The sequence below is a fragment of the Calidris pugnax genome, unplaced genomic scaffold (genome assembly GCF_001431845.1).
Source record: "Calidris pugnax isolate Ruff unplaced genomic scaffold, ASM143184v1 scaffold24, whole genome shotgun sequence".
NCBI lineage: Eukaryota > Metazoa > Chordata > Aves > Charadriiformes > Scolopacidae > Calidris > Calidris pugnax.
In genome coordinates, this window is record NW_015090922.1 from 35,971,936 (window position 1) to 35,990,541 (window position 18,606).

The 18,606-nt window shown below is 41.9% G+C and overlaps 1 protein-coding gene across 1 annotated transcript in view; it reads left to right on the forward strand.

Annotated features, from left to right (window-relative positions):
• GINM1 (glycoprotein integral membrane 1) overlaps window positions 1-17,666 on the forward strand; it is an 18,151-nt gene extending 485 nt beyond the window's left edge. The window contains exons 2-8 of the mRNA XM_014951231.1: window positions 8,233-8,292; window positions 8,472-8,568; window positions 10,643-10,794; window positions 12,694-12,850; window positions 13,619-13,749; window positions 15,246-15,409; window positions 17,325-17,666. Of these exons, the coding sequence (XP_014806717.1) occupies window positions 8,233-8,292; window positions 8,472-8,568; window positions 10,643-10,794; window positions 12,694-12,850; window positions 13,619-13,749; window positions 15,246-15,409; window positions 17,325-17,433 (870 nt within the window). The 3' untranslated portion in view covers window positions 17,434-17,666. The remainder of the gene's footprint in view (window positions 1-8,232; window positions 8,293-8,471; window positions 8,569-10,642; window positions 10,795-12,693; window positions 12,851-13,618; window positions 13,750-15,245; window positions 15,410-17,324) is intronic.
• Window positions 17,667-18,606: the final 940 nt, after the last annotated feature.

Sequence of the window (18,606 nt, forward strand, 5' to 3'; positions counted from 1 at the left end):
GCTGAAATAAATATCTGGTGGGTTGAGGAGGGGGGAGAGGGTTACCCCCGTGCAATCTAAGTGTATTTATGTTGTATTTTGATGCCCGTCTACCCACATCCTGGTGGTTTGGTGCCTCAGCCCCACGTAGTGATGTCTGTACCCTCAAATGGAAGCGCAAAGAGGGTTTTGATGTCTTGTTATATTCCAGGGCACCGTGCTCTCTGTTTTTCCATTCCAGTGCCTATGCTGCATCTCGGTAAGATTAGTTTCAGGTTAAATTCGGTGGCTTTTTAAAAGGGCGGAAGGCATTTTTTTGTCCGGTCCTTAGGAGATCTTCTCAGTGGGAATAAAAAGATGTGCTGTGTGGTGTCAAAGCACCAGTGAGCTTTGACCTCTGGAACTGCAGAAGAGAACCTGGGTGCTTCTCTCTGTGCTTGAACCAGGACTAAATACATCCTCCAGTTGTTAAAATCCTGAACTCCAAAGCGTGAGATTGCGCAGAGGGAAGAGCTGCGTTGGGTTTGCACTCGCTGGGCTTGCCAACGTGAAGTTGCTGTCATGGGAGTAAATTTATTATGGTGTTTTGTTGTTGGTTTTTTTTTCCTCCAGAGGGTTTGGTGTGGTGGTGGCGTTGTTTTTTCATTTAAGTAAAACCTTTCCAAGCCAGCCTGAGGGCGGCCCCGCACTGGCACATCCTGTGTTGCACAGCAGGATTCCTGGGCCGACTTCCTGGTTTCTGCTTCACTGCACCAACATCTGAAGAGAGATCTGCTCAGCTCCGCTATCAAAATCACAGAATCACAGAATCTTCATGGCTGGAAGGGACATTTGAGATCACAAAATGGGAATCTAGATCTTCAGACCTAGATCAGCGCATGAGTGCTTGAGGTCAGGTGCACTAAGGAGAGCAAAGAGAGCTCAGTCATAGAATCATAGAATGGTTTGGGTTGGAAGGGACCTTAAAGATCATCGAGTTCCAACCCCCCTGCCATGGGCAGGGGCACCTCCCACCAGACCAGGTTGCCTAAAGTCCTATCCAGCCTGGCCTTGAACACCTCCAGGGATAGCGTATCCATGACCTCCCTGGGCAACCTGTTCTGGTGTCTCACCACCCTCACTGTAAAGAATTACTTTCTAGTATCTAATCTAAATCTCCCCTCTTCCAGTTTAAAATCATTACCCCTTGTCCTGTCACTGCACTTCGTGACAGAGTCCCTCTCTGGCTCTCCTGTAGGCTCCCTTCAGATATTGAAAGGCCACCATAAGGTCTCCCCGGAGCCTTGCAGTCCTCTTTGCTTATCCCTCTGAGAAGGGAAAAATTGCCAAAAAGCCAAATGAAGTGATGATGGAGTATAGACCTATGCTCTTGCTTACCTCCCGCTTGGAAACTCTCACGCTTTCACACCAAAACTTCAACCTAACAGCCTTGAAGTTGTTTGTCGCAGCTGGCAACAGTACCAGATGTGGGGGCACGTCGTCTGCGGGCTCTATCTTGGGACCTGAAAGCGTGAGTGAGGGTGGCACGGGGCTGCCGGAGCCATCCCGTGGAAGCCAGCTCGGGCTCAGAGATAGAATAGGTGTGTCCTAGAGCGCTAGTAGGGCTTGACTTAGTTAATTGGGATGTCATGCCTCACGGCGTTGCTCTGCCACTGGTGGGGGTGAGTGTGTCCACGTGTGCCGTGCTGCTTAGGTGGTCTGTCAGCTCAGGTTCTGCTAGTTGGAAGAACCTGCACTTTTTTTTAGCTTTATACTGGTGCGGTGACCTGAGTATATGCAGAAAAACTCTTTTAAGAGTCAGAAAGGGAACATACACATTTTTACTTTAGTATGTTTTCTTTTTAAAACTCGTATTTCCTCCTGCACTACTTCTTTTTGTCCCCACAGGATAATTTTTTGGTGTTAGAAGGAACAATGCATCTTGAGACTGTTTCAAGTAGAAGAATTGCTGTTTTTTGAGCGTGAGCTGGTTTAGGGTGGCCTGATAGGAATGGAAGTGCCTGGGCAGCAGGAATAGACAGAGTACTGTGCTGTCAGGTTGGCTGCAGAAGCCACGAGCTTAATGACAGCGGGCGATGGGGTGGGAATAATCGTGGTCTTTCCTCAGAAGGGCTTGGGGCTGCCGGCTGGCTGGGAGCAGAGGCAGCACCAACATGTTCAGCTTTTCTTTTACTGGATGTTTGTGCCTTCTGCAATTCTGTGAGCCCACTGGCAGCATACAGCTGGTCGCTTCACATTTTGTAATTCTTGTACACGGTATTGAAGTTTACCTCCAAGGTGATGGCCATGACGTTACAGAAGCCGTAAGGAAGGACTGAGGAAAAAACCTTGAAACACTGGAATAACGTTTCGTAATGCTGAAGTGCTTTTGTTCAGCTCTGGAATGTGTATGCCTCCCTTGTTGTGCAATATTTGTCATTTCTTAAATAAGCTGTTTTGAAATCTAGACTCTTTTTTTTTTTTAAACATGTGTTTTGATTTTTCTTTCTTCTGAAATTTGAATGAGCAAAACTGGATTATTGACTGCTTGATATTAGGCATAGTTTAAAAAGAAAAAAAAAAGAAGGCAGGGAATGATGCAATAAGAGAACTGACCTTCGCATTAAAGTAACGTGTTTTTCTGGTGCAAGGTCAAGAATTAGGTTTTGTGTTTTGGAATATTTTTTTTTTAATGTGCTGATAGGAACTGGCTAAAAGCACAGTGGATTGAATGCTAATGCTGTGTTATTTGCTTACTCTGTTTGCCTCTGGATAATGTAGGTTTAACAGTGTTCTTTCTGAATGGCGTACTTGCCTACCAGACATTTTTTTTTTTTTCAGTTTAGTTGCCTGAAAAACATTGTTTTAAGATTATTTGTTGGCTGCAAGAGACCTCTGTTTGGCTGGATTATTTCACAACAAAGAAAGTAATCTTCAGTACCTCAACCATTTGGGTTCATATGCAGTGGGTGTAATGTGTTTTAATCAAAGAAGAAACTTACAGTTTCTGACACGCTGAAATGTTTCCTTTATTGCTTTATGCCGGTTTCTCTATTAACAGCCTGGCACATTCTCTGAACTTCATGCTTGAAAGATCTGACATCATCTTTCTGTGTATATTTGATTAAATTAAAGCAGTATGATGCAACTGTGTCTTGGCGCTGTGAGACTAAATATTCACCTTTAAAACTCCTGATAAAATATTCATAGGATGAGTTGATTTAATAGGGAGAAAGCAAAGGCGATTAATTCTAGCAACATACGTAGGGGAAAGGAAAAGATAAGCAATATTACACGAAGAATCATCTCAAAGCAAGGAAGGAATGTAAGTGTGCTTGTTCAGAAAAGTAAAGCGAAAACATCATGTTAGATTTTTATATTAACAAAGACAGTTCTGCTTTACTTACTTAAACAAATACTGGATTTCATTGTCTTACCCCAGATCTTGTCATGCAGTTTAATAATGCCAAACCTTATTGGAGCAGATCTTGTACTACAGTTTTGTAAAGGGGGGCTAGTGATTCTCCTGTCAAGTACTTGTCAAGTCAAACTTGTCCCACGATTATTTCTTAACTCAGTTATGGCTGATTGCAGTAAAGACTCATCCCACAACTTAACCTCTGTTCGGAGTCTGATGAAAGAATTCTGAGCAGCAGAGTCATAAATTGCAAATACACAGCTACGCTGTTTGGAGCCAGTTGTCCATATACGTGCCAGGACTCAAATGGTGTGAGTTTGGGTGGTAGTTTTATGTGTCTGTTCAAACACTTTTTTTTTTTTTTTTTCATAATTTCTTTTCGGATTTAGAAAGTTATTAGTTTTGCCTATTTCTTCTCAGTTTGGCAGCCTTCGTTGGACTTTACGTTTTGCTCTGGCAAACAGGATATCCCAGTAGTGCCCGCATAATGGCTGCGAGGGGATTGTCTGCCTTCCAAGCCTCTGTACAGCTGGCCATCTCGCAAGGCACTGTGCCATCTGCTCCTCGGGCTGCCCGCTCTGCTTCCCACAGCCCTTCTGGAGCAGACAGAGCCTTGTTGGGAGAGTCTCAATAGAGAACAGCTGTGCTTTAAGTGGGCTGGCGGCTGGCAGCTGAGTCTCAGTGGTGTTTATGTGACTAAGGCAGTTGTGTAGGTCTCAGCAGTTGCCCTGTACTGGGAGGAACTGTACGGTGCCCCCCATCAGGTACCCACTGCCCATGGAAGAAGTTTTCCCCCAATTCTGTAATCGGATCGGTTTGAAGTTCCTACGTGATTAGATCTGTCTTATGCAGCATTTTTCATGAAAGGCTAATCGTAGGTGAAACATTCTCTGTCCCTTTGTGTGGCACTGGTATGGGGAGTCTTTGAGAATTAATTAATATTCCCTTTCAATTTAGGACAGATGCTTTGGATTCTTCGGGGCCATCTTTTCCCCATCTTGCTCTTCTGGTACTACTGTGATTATGGTGCCCCAGTTAACGCTCCTGGCTTCTGTTGGAGCCCGTGGTAGAAGAGAAAGGATTGGCAAATGATCACTACCTGCTTATCTCTACTGATCCAAGTTCACAAAAATTCACTAGTAACATAACAAAGTATTTTCTCTGTTGAAACTAAAGGATGTTTCATACGTCTGTGAGTCTTCACCCGTGCGATTGGAAAGATGGGTATTTGAGTTATCACTGTATGGCTTTTCAGGACAGGCATTTCATCATGGAAGCGTGGTACAAGAGCTGTTGGCCTGCCCAGTCTGTTTTCCTCCCAGTTTAGCAAGCGTTAACAATGTATGGCTCTCAGGCACTTATTTATTCATGAGCAGATGTCAAGGGGGTGCCAAGCCAGGTTGTGTTCACGGGGGAATGCTGTGCATCACCCATTCCCTGCTGTGGATGATGGTGGGTCAGCTAGGATGGTGATAGTCCCTTCCTCTTGCCCCCAGCCCTCCTGCCTGACTTTTTGTTGTGTTTGGCACGCATCTTGTGGTTTTTGCACACATAGATTTTGGTGTGGGTCAGGAAGGTTGGCCACAGCAGGAGCTATTGAGTTCTGGGTGTGATATTCCAGGAAGGACCAGTGGGAAGCCATGGGAAGACAGCAATGAGGAACTCGCTCCCAGCTCAGGTAGTCCTTCCTTGGAGGTATTAACAGTCCTCCAATTTAGTCTTCCTGATTTTATGTGATGTTCCATGGGAAGACATTGGGAAGAGTAATAAACGGCCTGTTGATAAATTGCAGCAAGGAAGCTTCAGCTTAGACATTAGGAAAACTTTTAGTGCTGATGGTAGCTGAGTACTAGAGTAAATAGTTGAGGAGAGTGTGACATTTTTAGACATCACTGTAGAGCTTTAAGAGTAAGTCTGTCAAGAATGACATCAATATAGTTGACTCTTGACTCTGGAAAAGCCGGTCTTCCTCTGGTCCTTGAGATGTTTCTTTATCAGTTCAGGAACGTGTGGAGCAAGAACAATTGAAAACTTATTATCTATTGAGCACTAAAACTTTTGAGATCTGGTTGAAATGTTTCTTAGCAAGACTGTCATCGAGTCTTGTGAGTATGCTTAGTGAAGAGCCACAACAAGAACATATGACAACTCAGGAGAATGGATGTACAGAATACGGGAAATTACCAGTAGAACTTGTTGGATCCGGATGTGAACAGACCGGTCACGGGAATGGCAAGAATGTAGTTCTCCGTTGCTTGTGAACACAAAATTGCAAAAGTGATGGTACAGCCGATGTAGTGGAGTTATTGAGTAGCCTTATGAACCTGTGCCGTTCAAGAGACACACCACCATCTCCCGAGATGATGGTGAGGTCAGGCATCTCCTGAGGAGACGCTGTGAGGACTGGCAGACCATGCAGCAGAGCCAATCCAACAGTTGGTGGCCATCAGAACACGTAGCCCAGCTCCCTCCTCCCAGCTGCGTTCTTGCGTCTCTTGTGCTTGTTTGACTCTTCCTTGCTTCTTCAACTGGAGAAAAAGAGTCTGGCAAGAAAAGGGAAAGTTGTCCTGCCAATTTAATGAGCTAAATTGACTCACTGACTTGGCATCAACGAGAGGGAAGGATGATGTCCGGGAGGGATCGACACTTTTAGTGGCAGAAGCAGCAAGCGGTCAACCTGTCTTAGTTGTCTACAAGCTAGGATTTATTTTCTGTCACTTTGACAGCATGGCAGTGGCCCACTGAAATACTGAATTTCTTGAACATGTAATGTGTTCTTCATGTGCAAGTTTGAAGTATGTACCAGAATTCATGACAGGGCTTGTGGATCAACCAGATCAGCATCAACCGAATTGATGATGTTTTGAAGAAAATCAATCATTGCATGTATAACTGTAGATTTAATGCTCAATTGTTGAGGGTACCTGTCTTGCCCCATACCCTCCTCTTTCAAATAAAGCATTTGATTTAACAAAAGCAGATGTAAGGGGGGATTTCCCTTTTTTTTCCAGCATCAGTCATTTACTTTTTCTTGTAATCTCAGTGAGTCACTTTGTAGATGTTGAAAACGGATTGCAAAATACTTTCTGTATAAAAGTATTCGATTGCATTTGAGGCTTAAAAACTGGAGGACTATTAAGACTGCCTGGAAAATCCATTTTTTCATGTCCTTTGAATTCCCAGAAAACAGAAAAACCCCAGGAAGTAATGACACATGGTTTTGGTAATCTGTTAAACACTTTGAGGGTGAAAAGGCATGAGGGTGTACAGCTTTGAAGGCTAGAGCTAACAGTTTGCAGAAAAGAAAGTAAGAAATTTTGAGGAAATTACAGGATGACTGAATAGATTATATCCTATCCTTATATTATTAATTTGGTTTATATTTTCAGTTATAGGCTTCCAGTTCTCTAACTAAATTGGTAATTTTCATTTACTTTGAATAGCTGGGATTTAAGTTTTGAAGAGAAGTCAGTATAGACACCTGTTTCCTAGAAGGAGCATTGAGAAGGAGGTTTTTCTTTGGTCTTGGTGGCTGGAGACAAATGCACCTGAAGCATCAAATGGCAAGTCATTTCCAACCAAAAGGTTATCTGTATCAGATTTTTAAACCACGCTTCTCATGATGCCAGATTTTTGCTGAATCCGATTTGGATGTTGTTTTCCAGTTTTTGGCAGTCCTGGCTCCCTGCGTATACTGATTAAAGCTTGTCTTAAGGATTATTTTTACATTATAGTCACACTTCAAAAGCTCTCTGTTCATGAATGGGGACTATATTATGCTAGGTAATGTACATTTCAAGTATTTCCTGGCCAAAAATTTAGTGTTTTGTAAAAATCCCAAAAGAAAATCTTTTTTATGTGTTTAAATTTTTATTTATTTATTTTAAATTCTGAGCAAGTTCCAACTTTTTACTAAAACGTGACTCACTTTTTAGCCGTTAGTTGTGAAACCATGACTCAAACCCAGAGCTAAAGATGATCCTGAAGGTCTGGAGAAGTTTTCCAGAGGAAAATGAAATGGATTAGAACCATTTAAGGCTCCCAAAAGGCAAATGGGGAGCTTAACATTATTTTTGAAGAGGTGACTCAGGAAAGCAGTATGGCAATCAGTGTTTTTGGCTAAGTCCATGAGAGGTTTGGCTTTTGTATGTAGGTTTTGTCAGGGCCAGGCCCGGGAGATTTAAGGTCCCATCTGCAAAAGAGCCCCTGAAATTACAAGGGTGAAAGGAGATGACAGAATGAGTGAGTCAATAAATAACAGCAATTAGCGTTTTGAAAGAAGCAAAGCCCCATTGGCTGTGAGTTTGGAGGTATCCCATGTGGCATAATTTGGGAATGACAACCAAAGAAAAGAAATAGGATTACTGCTGACACTGGCAAAAACCGAGTGTTCTGTAGTAGAGGCTAATATGTATTAAATTATACTTCACCTTGAAGATTAAATGGAGCACTTAAAAAAAAAAAATACTTACGGAGAGTCTGATTTTTACCTTGTGTTGTCTGTTATTTTCCAGCTAATATCAGAGACTTCTTTTCCATTATGTCCATGTGAAACAACTTTAGCTTGATTATAATTTTACGTTATTTAAAAAAAGCAACCCTCAAACCTTTATCCACAAGGGGATGCAGTTGTCATTCTTTTTTATCAGTTCTCTTTATTAAAAAGGGGGGGGGGGGAAACCCCAACCCTTACATTAAACAAGTTAAGCATGTTCCTCCTCTGTCTGCTGGAGAGAAAGCCCAGGATTGTGCTCTTGGGGACTGCACGTTGTCCTTCCATCAGGACACTGTGTGAAAGCTGCCTGTGGCCTGTGCTTCCTCAGAAACTCACATCTCTTCTCCCTCTTGTTTTCCAGGAAACAATCAGAGTGGATGTTATGATGCTGAAATCCAGTGGAGAATTTCACAAAGGACAGGTTTGTCCGTTTTTTTTCTATTTATTCAGTGAATTAATATGCAGAGAAACCAAGTCTGCATGTGGATGCAAATACATTGTTTTGCCTGACGTCAGTCAGTGTGAAGTGTGTCCCTCTGAGAAGAGGATTGTCACAAAGGGCCAGGAACCACGCACTCATTCTGTCTGTCTGTCTTTCAGGTTGTTTTTAATATCAGCTATGCTAATGGGCAGGTGTATCTGAATGATTTTCCTATGAAGAGCGGGGTTGCCCACGTAACGTGTCAAACGGTAATATGTGAGTATTCTCTTTTTCTTTCCCCCCCGCCCCCCCGGGGTATTTGGCTTCCCTGTTCTCCAGTAACCAAAGTTGAAATGACTGCACGTTCTCATGCTCTGCAAACCTGAGCGTTGTCAAAGCAAATCATTTCCCAAGGTAGGATAATCCTGCTACTAAAACGGGTGGGAAAACAAATCTTACTGCTTTGTTCTCAAGTCAGATTCGCAAGCTTATATGCAAACGGTCTGATCTGAAATCCAGACTCTCGCCTGTCTTTCCCAAAGAATGTTCTGCAGGACGAGCTAGACAATGTAAACAGAAGGATGCGACTCCACCCTGCTCATGGCTGTGTCCCTGGGTTGGCTGGCACACATCCAAAACCAGATTCAATAACAAAAGTATGAATTATTGTTAGGAAGATCTTTTAATTGTCTCATTTTTGTGTCTATTGGACAACCAAGTTTCTGCTGGATAGCATATTATAGCACAAATACTGTAGTTTTGCTACTGTCCTGCAATGGTTATTGACTTCAAATTATCTTGAAACTACTGTTTTTTCCACTGATTCAATGCTACACCTTTTGTAAAAGACCAGAAAGTACTGTGATTTTTTTTTTTTTTGAGATATGCAGAGCATACTGTATAATTAATTAAACAAGGACCATTATGCTCATTTGATTTAAGCTTCTGTTGTATTCAGACTGATCTCTCGATGGATCAGGTGCAGTCAGTCTCCAGATTGGTTTCTGAGGTCATGCTCTCCTGACAATCAGGCATTTACTTAGAAAGTACTAATGCTTTCTCTAAATTGCTTTTCTGAGCCATGACCTTGTTTCTTGAACCTTTCCTCCCCAAGCATAATTAATTATTAATTTGACACTATTTCTTTTCTGGAGAGGGAGAGCAGTAATTCATTTCTCTTTCTGGGGCAGTTATGTTCCTATTGCTTCTATTTTTTCTATCCTAGGGTACAAAAACATGGTAAAATGTCATTTTTCTGCTAGATTATTGTCTCCAGAAAAACAGATATGGTTTTATTGACTAATTGAGAGATACTGAGCACTGCACTGTAGTTCCAATTAATTTTTGAAATCGTAGTTGTATAGCTTGAAGTGACTACAGTTATGAATATGAATCTGAAACAGTGAGAAAAATACTGATTTGACCTGGGAGTGAAGAACCTGGAACTCTCTGTCTCTGTGTTTGGGTCTGAGTCCTCAGCACACTACCTCTCTCTGGCATCTATAAACTAATATTTATACTATTTACTCACTACGTCCTTGATGATAAATTCAAGTAACTTTTGTAACAAGTATCTCAAGATTCCTTTAGCTTTTTTCCTGTTAACAGAGAGGAAAAGATACTCATGAATGTATGTAAAAACAGAACTTGCGCCAAATATTCTTGAATATTGGCAGAGAGACAAAGTCTCTGGGGTGGTGTTGTCTTCACGCTGTTGTCAGGTTGTGCCTGGGACCTGTATCCCCACTTGCAGTTCCTACAAATGTAAATTTTGGAGTGTCTCACCCCTGTTGAGTATAGTGGGGACTAAGCAGCCTGACACATGGAAGGCTGGGACCACAGGGAGCTTCTACATGTTTACACAGGTGGCTGGCTGGGCTGTGGCATTACTCTTACACACTCCTTTGGACAACTAAAATAAAAATGCACCAGTAGTGAAGCCAAAGAGTGCTGCTGTGCAAACCTTGATGGCTGGGCTGCAGTGCTGGTTGCAGACTCCCTCAGTCTGGGGATCAGGCAGTGCTGCTGGCATCTGCTGTGTTGCATCATGAGATCTGCTCCGAGTTTGAGTTGGTGATACAGTGCTAAAAAATCATGGCATCTGTTTTACCTGTTGCCCAGATCACTGCTGCTTGTAACAGCAGTGAGTGGAAGTGTTACGGACATCAGCATCATACAGACTTTCGTACCGCTGTTCAGGCATCTCTGGCTTGGTGCTGGAGGTCCTCTGGAGTTGTGATGACTCTTCCACTCAGATGCCACCTGTGCAAGGGCTCCTGTGTCAGAGGTGTACGCTGCTTTCTGGCTGGGGTCGTTTCTCTCTGAAAAGTGTCACGTTGTGTGTTCACAGTGGAGAACGGCAGCTTGGGGAACTCAGCAGATCAGCAGCGCCTGGGAACCGTCAGCGTTCGCATCATGGTTCACGAGTGGCCTTTGGCATCCAGCTCTGATTTGCAGCTGATTGTCATTCAGGAGGAAGTGACAGAAATTGATGGAAAACAGGTAAAAAAAAACCAAACCAACCCCCCCCCCCAATGCTCTGCTTGGTTTTAATCTAGGAGAGGCAAGTAGTTACCAAGGATTAAAAGGTTTACATGTATCTTGCTGGTGGTTAGAGCACAAAGTATATAATCTAATGCTTAACCAGCACAGTACTGAGGGACACTATACCAACTTAAGTTGCCTGTATAAATAGCAGGGACACTTCAACAAACAGGCTTCAAGTTTTAATGCTGCTATTCCTCTTTTAATAATTAGTGTTGGATGACTTTCTCTTAAGCTTCTCAGATATCATTAATTGTCACATGCTCTTTCAACACATTCATTTATGCAAGCAAAGTCACTCACAAGCAATACTGCATTTACAAAATAATATATAAAATTAATAAAAAGGGCATGGGCTTGTCCTGAGGTTGATCCCATCATTTATTCCAAGCTAAGAAAGTGCTTCAAGTATGTAGCATGGGGAAGAGCTTGCAGCAGCAAACTCTTACAGCAGGTGAGCATGTTGCACAAGCCCACGCACCTGAAAGCTTAGCCTTAGAATATTTTGTGTGCAAGATAATGCATATATAATAAGAATTTTGAGATGAACAGGAAAAAAACACGCCAAATTCTAACAGTATTTGCATAAATACCAGTGAAAGTGAGGGGTTACAATTCTAGCTGAGACTGAAATGTGCAGAACTGAGTTCTCAAAATCACCTACAAGGTACAGTTATTTTTCCAGAGAGGTTCTGGAGAGAAGATACAGCTGCTGAAGTCAGCAAAAGTGTCAATTTTTTGTTACACTACGTGCCTGCATCTTACATATAGCTAGGCTCTTCTGAAGCTGCCTTATGTTCTGACACCTTTATTTTTTTTTTAAAGGAGAATGATGGTAATACCATTGATTCTTACTACATGCTGAGCATGCAGTTAATTATTTTCTGCAGGGATCTGCATCATGTCAAGATTTTACTCTGCTAATGAAAAATCCTACTGAGGGGTTTGAAGCTTTTCCTGTTAGGCTAATCCCTCCTGGTTTGATTCAGTTGTTACCCAGGAGTACTGGTGTATGTCAGATCTCAAACTAGACATCACAACGCACTTCACGTTTTCATAGGGACCTGGAAAGAACCACCAGGAAACTAATGCTGTTTCCTTAATTGCTCCTTTAAAATCAAAAAGCTTTCAATCGTTCTCATTAGTAACCAGCTGACAGTAATGAGCATCTGTTCCACTGCATTGTTCTGCGCATCTTGGAAGCAAAAGGAGACCATTGGTTGGGCTGTGGCTCTGACAGCACGAGTGAAGCTATCACATGCTGCACTCCTCTCTTGTAGTTGTATTTCTATATGTAGCAGGTATAATTATGGTCACAAATGCTGTGGATTTCAGTCAGTTCTTGGCCTCACAGTGCAGTTATTGAAGTTAATAGGAGTTATGCTGAATGTGTTTTACACAAGCAATGCCTGCAGTGATTAATAAATGAAATGGGTCCCGTGCATCACTGGAAGAGGAGGAAGAAAACTGTTCTTTCAGTTGTTGGAAAAAAAAAAAGCAACATTACTGTAAAAGCAGAGGTGTCAGTCTTGCCTCAGCAACACTTCCAGTGTTTGCAAGTGCCTTTTCACTACATACATGCCCTAAAATGCTTCCCTGAAGGAGGATTGTAATGAGCTATGTAGGACTTGGTTAAAAGCCCATGGAGTGGCTGCCACGTGCTTTTGCAGGGAGAGGGGGACTCAGTCTGTTCTCTAATGTATAGGCTATAGAAGCGTGGTAAGTAAAAACAAAGAATACTAATCATGTTATAACATCCTTATGTCTAAATGTCAATGGCTCGGAGTTCTCTGTGATGCATTTTCTCTCACTCTCACTTTAAATTTAGCGATACCAACATGTTTGCTTCTCTTGTAGGTTCAGCAGGAAGAAGTAACAGAAATAGATATTTTAGTAAAGGACCTGAGAGTACTTAGACATTCAAACTACACTGTCCCTTTGAAAGAGAGCATGCTGTATTCCATCCCGAGGGACAACGACATCTTATTTACTCTTCCCAACCTCTCAGGAAAAGGTATCATCTCAGCTGATCTCAGACAATATTTTTAGCCATAGTTGATGCATTGCTCTACAAAGGTGAAAGAACATCATTATTCCTGTGTTTTACATAATGAAATGGTTTCTTCATTAACAGGGATGTGTTTTGTTTTATCTGGTTTGGTTTTTCTTTTTTTTTTTTTGAACACCTAAGATCAACTCTTCTACATTCTCAGTATTTTGTTTGTTTTCAAATCTGTTCTCCTTTGAAGCACTTGGTACTTGTAAATCTGCAACCCAGACATCTCAAGGGAATACATTTGTCTCTCAGTGCTATCATGGAAACTTCTCTAGAGCTCCCCCTTTTTCCTGAGACTGAAAGAGAAAACTGGAGAGGAAATACCTGTCTGGGTCACTTCCAAACCAGAGAATAGTTTGATGTCATTAAACTTGAATAACTTAAAAGCAAGAGATGTTACTCGATGTCTTAATCTGATTTCAGTTTTGTTTAATCAAAAACTCTCAAGGATTGCATAGGAGATGAATATATTCATCTAGTTTGTCACCTTTTAATCCAGCAACAGCTGAAATTCACAGTTTGGGACACAGGTAAAGGCTGCACTGCAATGCTGCCTCTGCTTCTTAGCAAGTTCACTACACAAATAAAAGTCAGCCTTTCTCTCTTCTTGCTGTAAACATGTGAGAACTGTACCAGAAGTATAGAAACGTGGCCTATCTTTGTTTTCCTGAATAGTGACTTAGATTTAGCGGGGGGCTTGCTTTTTATTTATCTTTTCTTCTTCAGATATTCAAGATCCACTGCAAACTACCAGTCAGTACCTGCTCCGGCAAGCAGAAACTACAGTAGACGAAGAGGCATTACCTGGAAAGTTACCAGAGACCCCTCTTAGGGTAGAGCCTCCGTCTTCTTACAAGGTAGTTTTGTTGTTTCTTTGTTTGAGGTTTTTTTAATTATTAGTGTAGTACCTTTAGAGACTGGTCTAAAAAGGAGCAGCTTTCTTTTTTTCCCCCCCTATGTCTCTTTCCCTGTTTCCCCAGAGATGAAATGCTTAGAGCTAGGTGACATTTTAGGAGGAAGAGTTGCAGTAACACGCTGCAGATAGAGCTGAATCTAATTCATTATTACAGTTTGAGGGAATAGACTTCCCTCCCCATTTTTAGGACTCTCTACAGAAACACATAGAAATATTATGTGTTTCTCCTTTGTGGATGTTTACAGAACAAACCAAACAAACCCAGCATTGTCAGGATTTAGGTAGCAGGTTCTCCTCATGCAAAGGCCAAACACAACATCCATTTAAAGATGCTAAGAAGGTATATAACATTCCTAGACTTTTCTCTTTGCTCCTTTATGGTTAATTTGAAGGAGAAAAAAAAAAAAAAAAGCAACATGATAGGTAATAACTCATTTCTGGGTAAACTTCCATTCCTATTTAACCTAGTATTGACTTCTCAGGCTGCTGTTTTGCTGCTTCCTGTTTGTTCAAGGCCAGGATTTCATACTGTGTGAGGTACCTGAGAGTAACTGACTTCCACAGAAGTCTAAGAAATCCCCACAGCCAACCACTAAGAAGAACAGATGTTTACAGACATACTCTAGGAAACCTAAAAAAAAAAACCCCTTCCTAAATTACCCCTAGCAGTGAGAAGTTGCTTGGGGTTTTTTCTTAACTGCACTAGGAAGCAAATGGGTTTCTAAATCCTGCAACGTTCTCACTTCACAGATATTAATGGCAGTGAGTTGTGATATTTACATTATACCAAGCGAAGCATTTATAACAAGCTCAAATTTTGTTTAGCTTTAAATTACATCCTTTTTTTTTTGGACTCTGCTCAGAGGCAAGTGCTCACCCCTCTGGGAGATGGGCCCTTGGTCTCGCTTGCCATAAAAAACACAGTAACAGCTTGAGAAGTTTCAGGTGCAGATGAGGTAGGGATGGACTTGCTTCCTCTGTGCCCTAAAGCAAGGGTTTATAATGCACTGCTGAGGCAGGAGGGCCAAAATAGTAGGCTGAAAGCTACAGACAGGCTAGAGAAGGTGCTACCTCTCTCCTGGGCTGTCAGTAACCCTTTCCCTGCTGTGCACTGCCATGGTGTTGTAGCTTCTCTGCACCTAGGCTGAATAGCTCATCCTTCAGCTCCTCTGCTCAAGTGTCCTTTAGTTTCCAAAGTGGCCTTTCCTTTCAGGGAACTCTGCCAGGATGAGCAGAGAACTAAACCTTCACCCTGTGCCAGACTTGGTAAAAAGAAAGAGGCCTGAGTCACCAATTACTCCATCCTGCTTTTCTGTATGTTTAAGCATACATAAATTTAAAACTATCACCATGGAATATGATTCACCAGTAGCTAAAAAAAATTGCACTTGTTATGTTTTGCAACCTGTCTTTTTATTTTTACCTGTTTGGTTGTAGGTGATGTGCCAGTGGGTGGAAGACTTGAGAAAAGGGTTGTGCAGATTCTGGTTTCGATCTTTACCCATCTTCTTTAGTTTGATGGAAGTCATTGTAGTTGGAGTCGTTGGAGCAGCTCTTATTCTCAAAGTCTTAAAAGTGATTTTCCCTTCCTGTGAAAACAAGTAAGTAAATTTTGCTATTTTTTTTTCTTTAAGGCAAAACATTAACTAAAATTTATGAAGAAGCAGCCCCATTCTGTAGGAAGATAATGGAAACAATTCAGGGAAAAGGCTGCTGGTAACTTTCCATTCCAAGTGACTGTTGTCACACAGGTGACAACGTTGTGTGTCAACACAGGCATTTCAGAGGAACATGGGCAGATCTTTCATGGGGAGCGTCTTTAGCTTGGCTGTCATACTGCCAAATCTTTATTAAGCCTTCTAAGGACTACGTTGTGAGATACCATTAACATAGCTCCAAGAGAATCACAGAATGGTTAGAGTTGGAAGGGACCTTAAAGATCAGCAGGTTCCAACACCCCTGCCATGGGCAGGGACACCTCCCACCAGACCAGGTTGCTCAAAGCCCCATCCAGCCTGGCCTTGATGATGAAGAGAGGAGGGTAGAACCTAGAGCTAAACAATTCCAACAACTTTAAATTTTTTAACACTTCTACTGTGTTGGAGTTGTTACAGTAGTTATGAAAGGCCTCAAATTTGGCTTTGCTAATTAATGCAGGAATTGTGCAAAAAGGAGCTCCCTGTATAGGCAGCTTACAAGCCAGAGCCACGGGTGCTGGCATTGATGGCAAAAGATCATAAAGTAAAGTTGACTGATTGACTGCAGATGGCTTTATTCTTTCCGTTGGTGTGTTACCAGCAACACTAGTGCTTTTCAGAGAAGCAAGCTAAGAAATTGGGATAGGTTTATTGCTGGAATGGGCAAACATATACATATTAAAGCTACCCAAGTCAGAAGACCTAACCCTTGGAACTGTACATTCTTTCAGGACAAGTGACTGACAGTCACTTCATCACCTACAGGCACAGCTGGTATCTTCACATACAACTGGCCAGTTGTGCTTCTGAAGGCCCCGAGTGCAGTTAATGCATGTATCCACCCAGGGAAACCAGTGGCCTTAGTCCTCCTGTCACAGCTAGGAAATGGAGAGCTGGAAAATCAGCAAGGTTGGAAACTGCAGTGACAAAAGAGACTGCTTCCCCCTGACGTTTCACAAAGGGTGCTGTCAGACTGGAGTACTTCTTGTAACTAACTTGTTAGAGCAGAAAAAGTGAAAGAAATACTTTTTACATCCTCCCTCCCCCTCCAGCAGTAAGTAGCTTAGCACTGCCACATGTGACACTTTGAAGTAAGTAGCACTAGGAAAAAAAAATTCTAATCCCCATAAACTGTTCAGCAAAGCATCTGATGGGCTGTCCATGGCAGAGGTCAGTGCAGAGCAGAGCAGAGGAACCAGCCTGCAGTAACTTCTCTTCCAGTTGAAGAACATGGGGCCCATGCAGGGCTTGTCAGAGCATTTCAAGAAATCGTAACACTGGGAAGATGCTCTTCCTCCCCTCCTCACCCCCTCTCCCCCCTTAAAAAGACAAACCAAAACCAGAAACCCAAAACCAAACCAAAAACCACACAGTAATTTTCTTGCTACCTGTATAAAGTGGTCCTGTAAAATGTGGTAAAAGTTTAATTTGTTTAATTCGATCGTAACACTGATAAAATTAGAGGCTTTAGCTTGTCTTAGAGAGTCAGGTGCAAGAGACTGACAAAGCAGCTCCTGGCAGCAAAGTAGCCTTCAGCTTCAGGCTGCTATGAAGTTGAACACGTAGAGCCTACACTGCTGATAATTCAGATGTAGAAACTGGGTGAAGGAACCCCTCAGAAACCACAGCTAGTACATTTTTGGAACCAGTTTTTCATCAATTTTTCATTCTAGCATTATAAAAGAGGTATTATGTGGGTACTGCTCACTTGATGCATTGATTTAAACTAAGTTTGGGGAGTTTAAGAATAAATCTAATTTTTAGAACACAGAATCGTTTTGTATATTGTTTTCTAACAGCAGGTAATCTTACCTTTCAGAGGCATCCTTCTCCTGGACCAAGTCAGCTATGTCCCTGTGATTACCATCAGCTTGCCTTCAGATCTTCCAGAAAGGAAAACCAATTTAGATGAGAAAGCATGCACTTAATACTGTGGTTACTCTGGAGTTCCTGTTTATTAAAAACAAATTTTTAGTTGACCTGAAATTTGGCACTTGATCTTAATACCTTGTTTGTTTCCTACTAAGAAAACTAAGTCAGTTGATGAATTGGTAAAGGGATACTCAGGCCGAGGCCCAAAGCTGACTTCCCCGTGCCTCTGCATAAACATGACCGTGCAGCCTTTGCAGAAGCTTCAAAATAAAGCAGCTTTCCACCCTGAGGGCGACCATGGGTTTTAACTTCTGTGAAGTCACTTTTCCACACCTCGCACAGGATGCTGGCTGCCTTCGTGCCCACAGATAAACCAGGTCAGCTCATCCTGAAGAGGGAGGTGATGAAATTCAGGGTGTCCTGAAGTCTCCAGATAGCATTCTGCAGGAAAGGACAAAGGAGTGTTGCAAATAAGTATCAGCCGTGCCTGCAAGCCAAAACAGAGCTGCCCAGCCTGGTTTCCAGGTCTTAGGGCTGCGTGTGCCTTGCAAGGAAAAATATTGCCACCAAACATTCACGTTACTCGAGTAATTTGACATTTTATATATGCAAAACACAAATTAAAAAGGCAGATTTATATTTCAAGCACTTTACATTTTCATGGCCCCTTCAACTCCTTAAAAATTGTGAGCACTTGTAAACAATGTGCTTTTTGTATCTGTGACAGCAGTACTACGTGAAGCCTCAAAAGGAAAAAAAGAAAATTCCACAGAACTCTCGGAAAGTCCTGGCTTACTATTGCTGGGTAGGGCCAGTCTGCCCATGCTGATTTGTACTGGTAACATTTTTCAAATAAACATTGAATTTGTTTATTAGACTGTGTTCATGTGTGCATCTATATTCGGTTACATAAAGCAGCAGTTTTCCAAGTGTGTTAAATGCAGGGTACTGTTAATTTTTTAGCTTTTCATTGTTCATATTTACAAAAATTGTTGATCAGAATGACTAGGAAAAAAAAAAAAGGGAGTTTAACTACCCAGCATTAGACTGAGCACAGTTAGCATTTGAGTGATCAGAATTATCCATGTTCAGCTTAAGTTGTTAGCGTGAGGGAGAAAAATCTAGGATATCCTCCCTGCATAAACACACACCTCTCCCCTTAAGGAAAGGTTAGCATAAGTTTAATGAGATCTCCAAGTTTTTCAGAAGCTTGTTCTTACAGCTGAGTT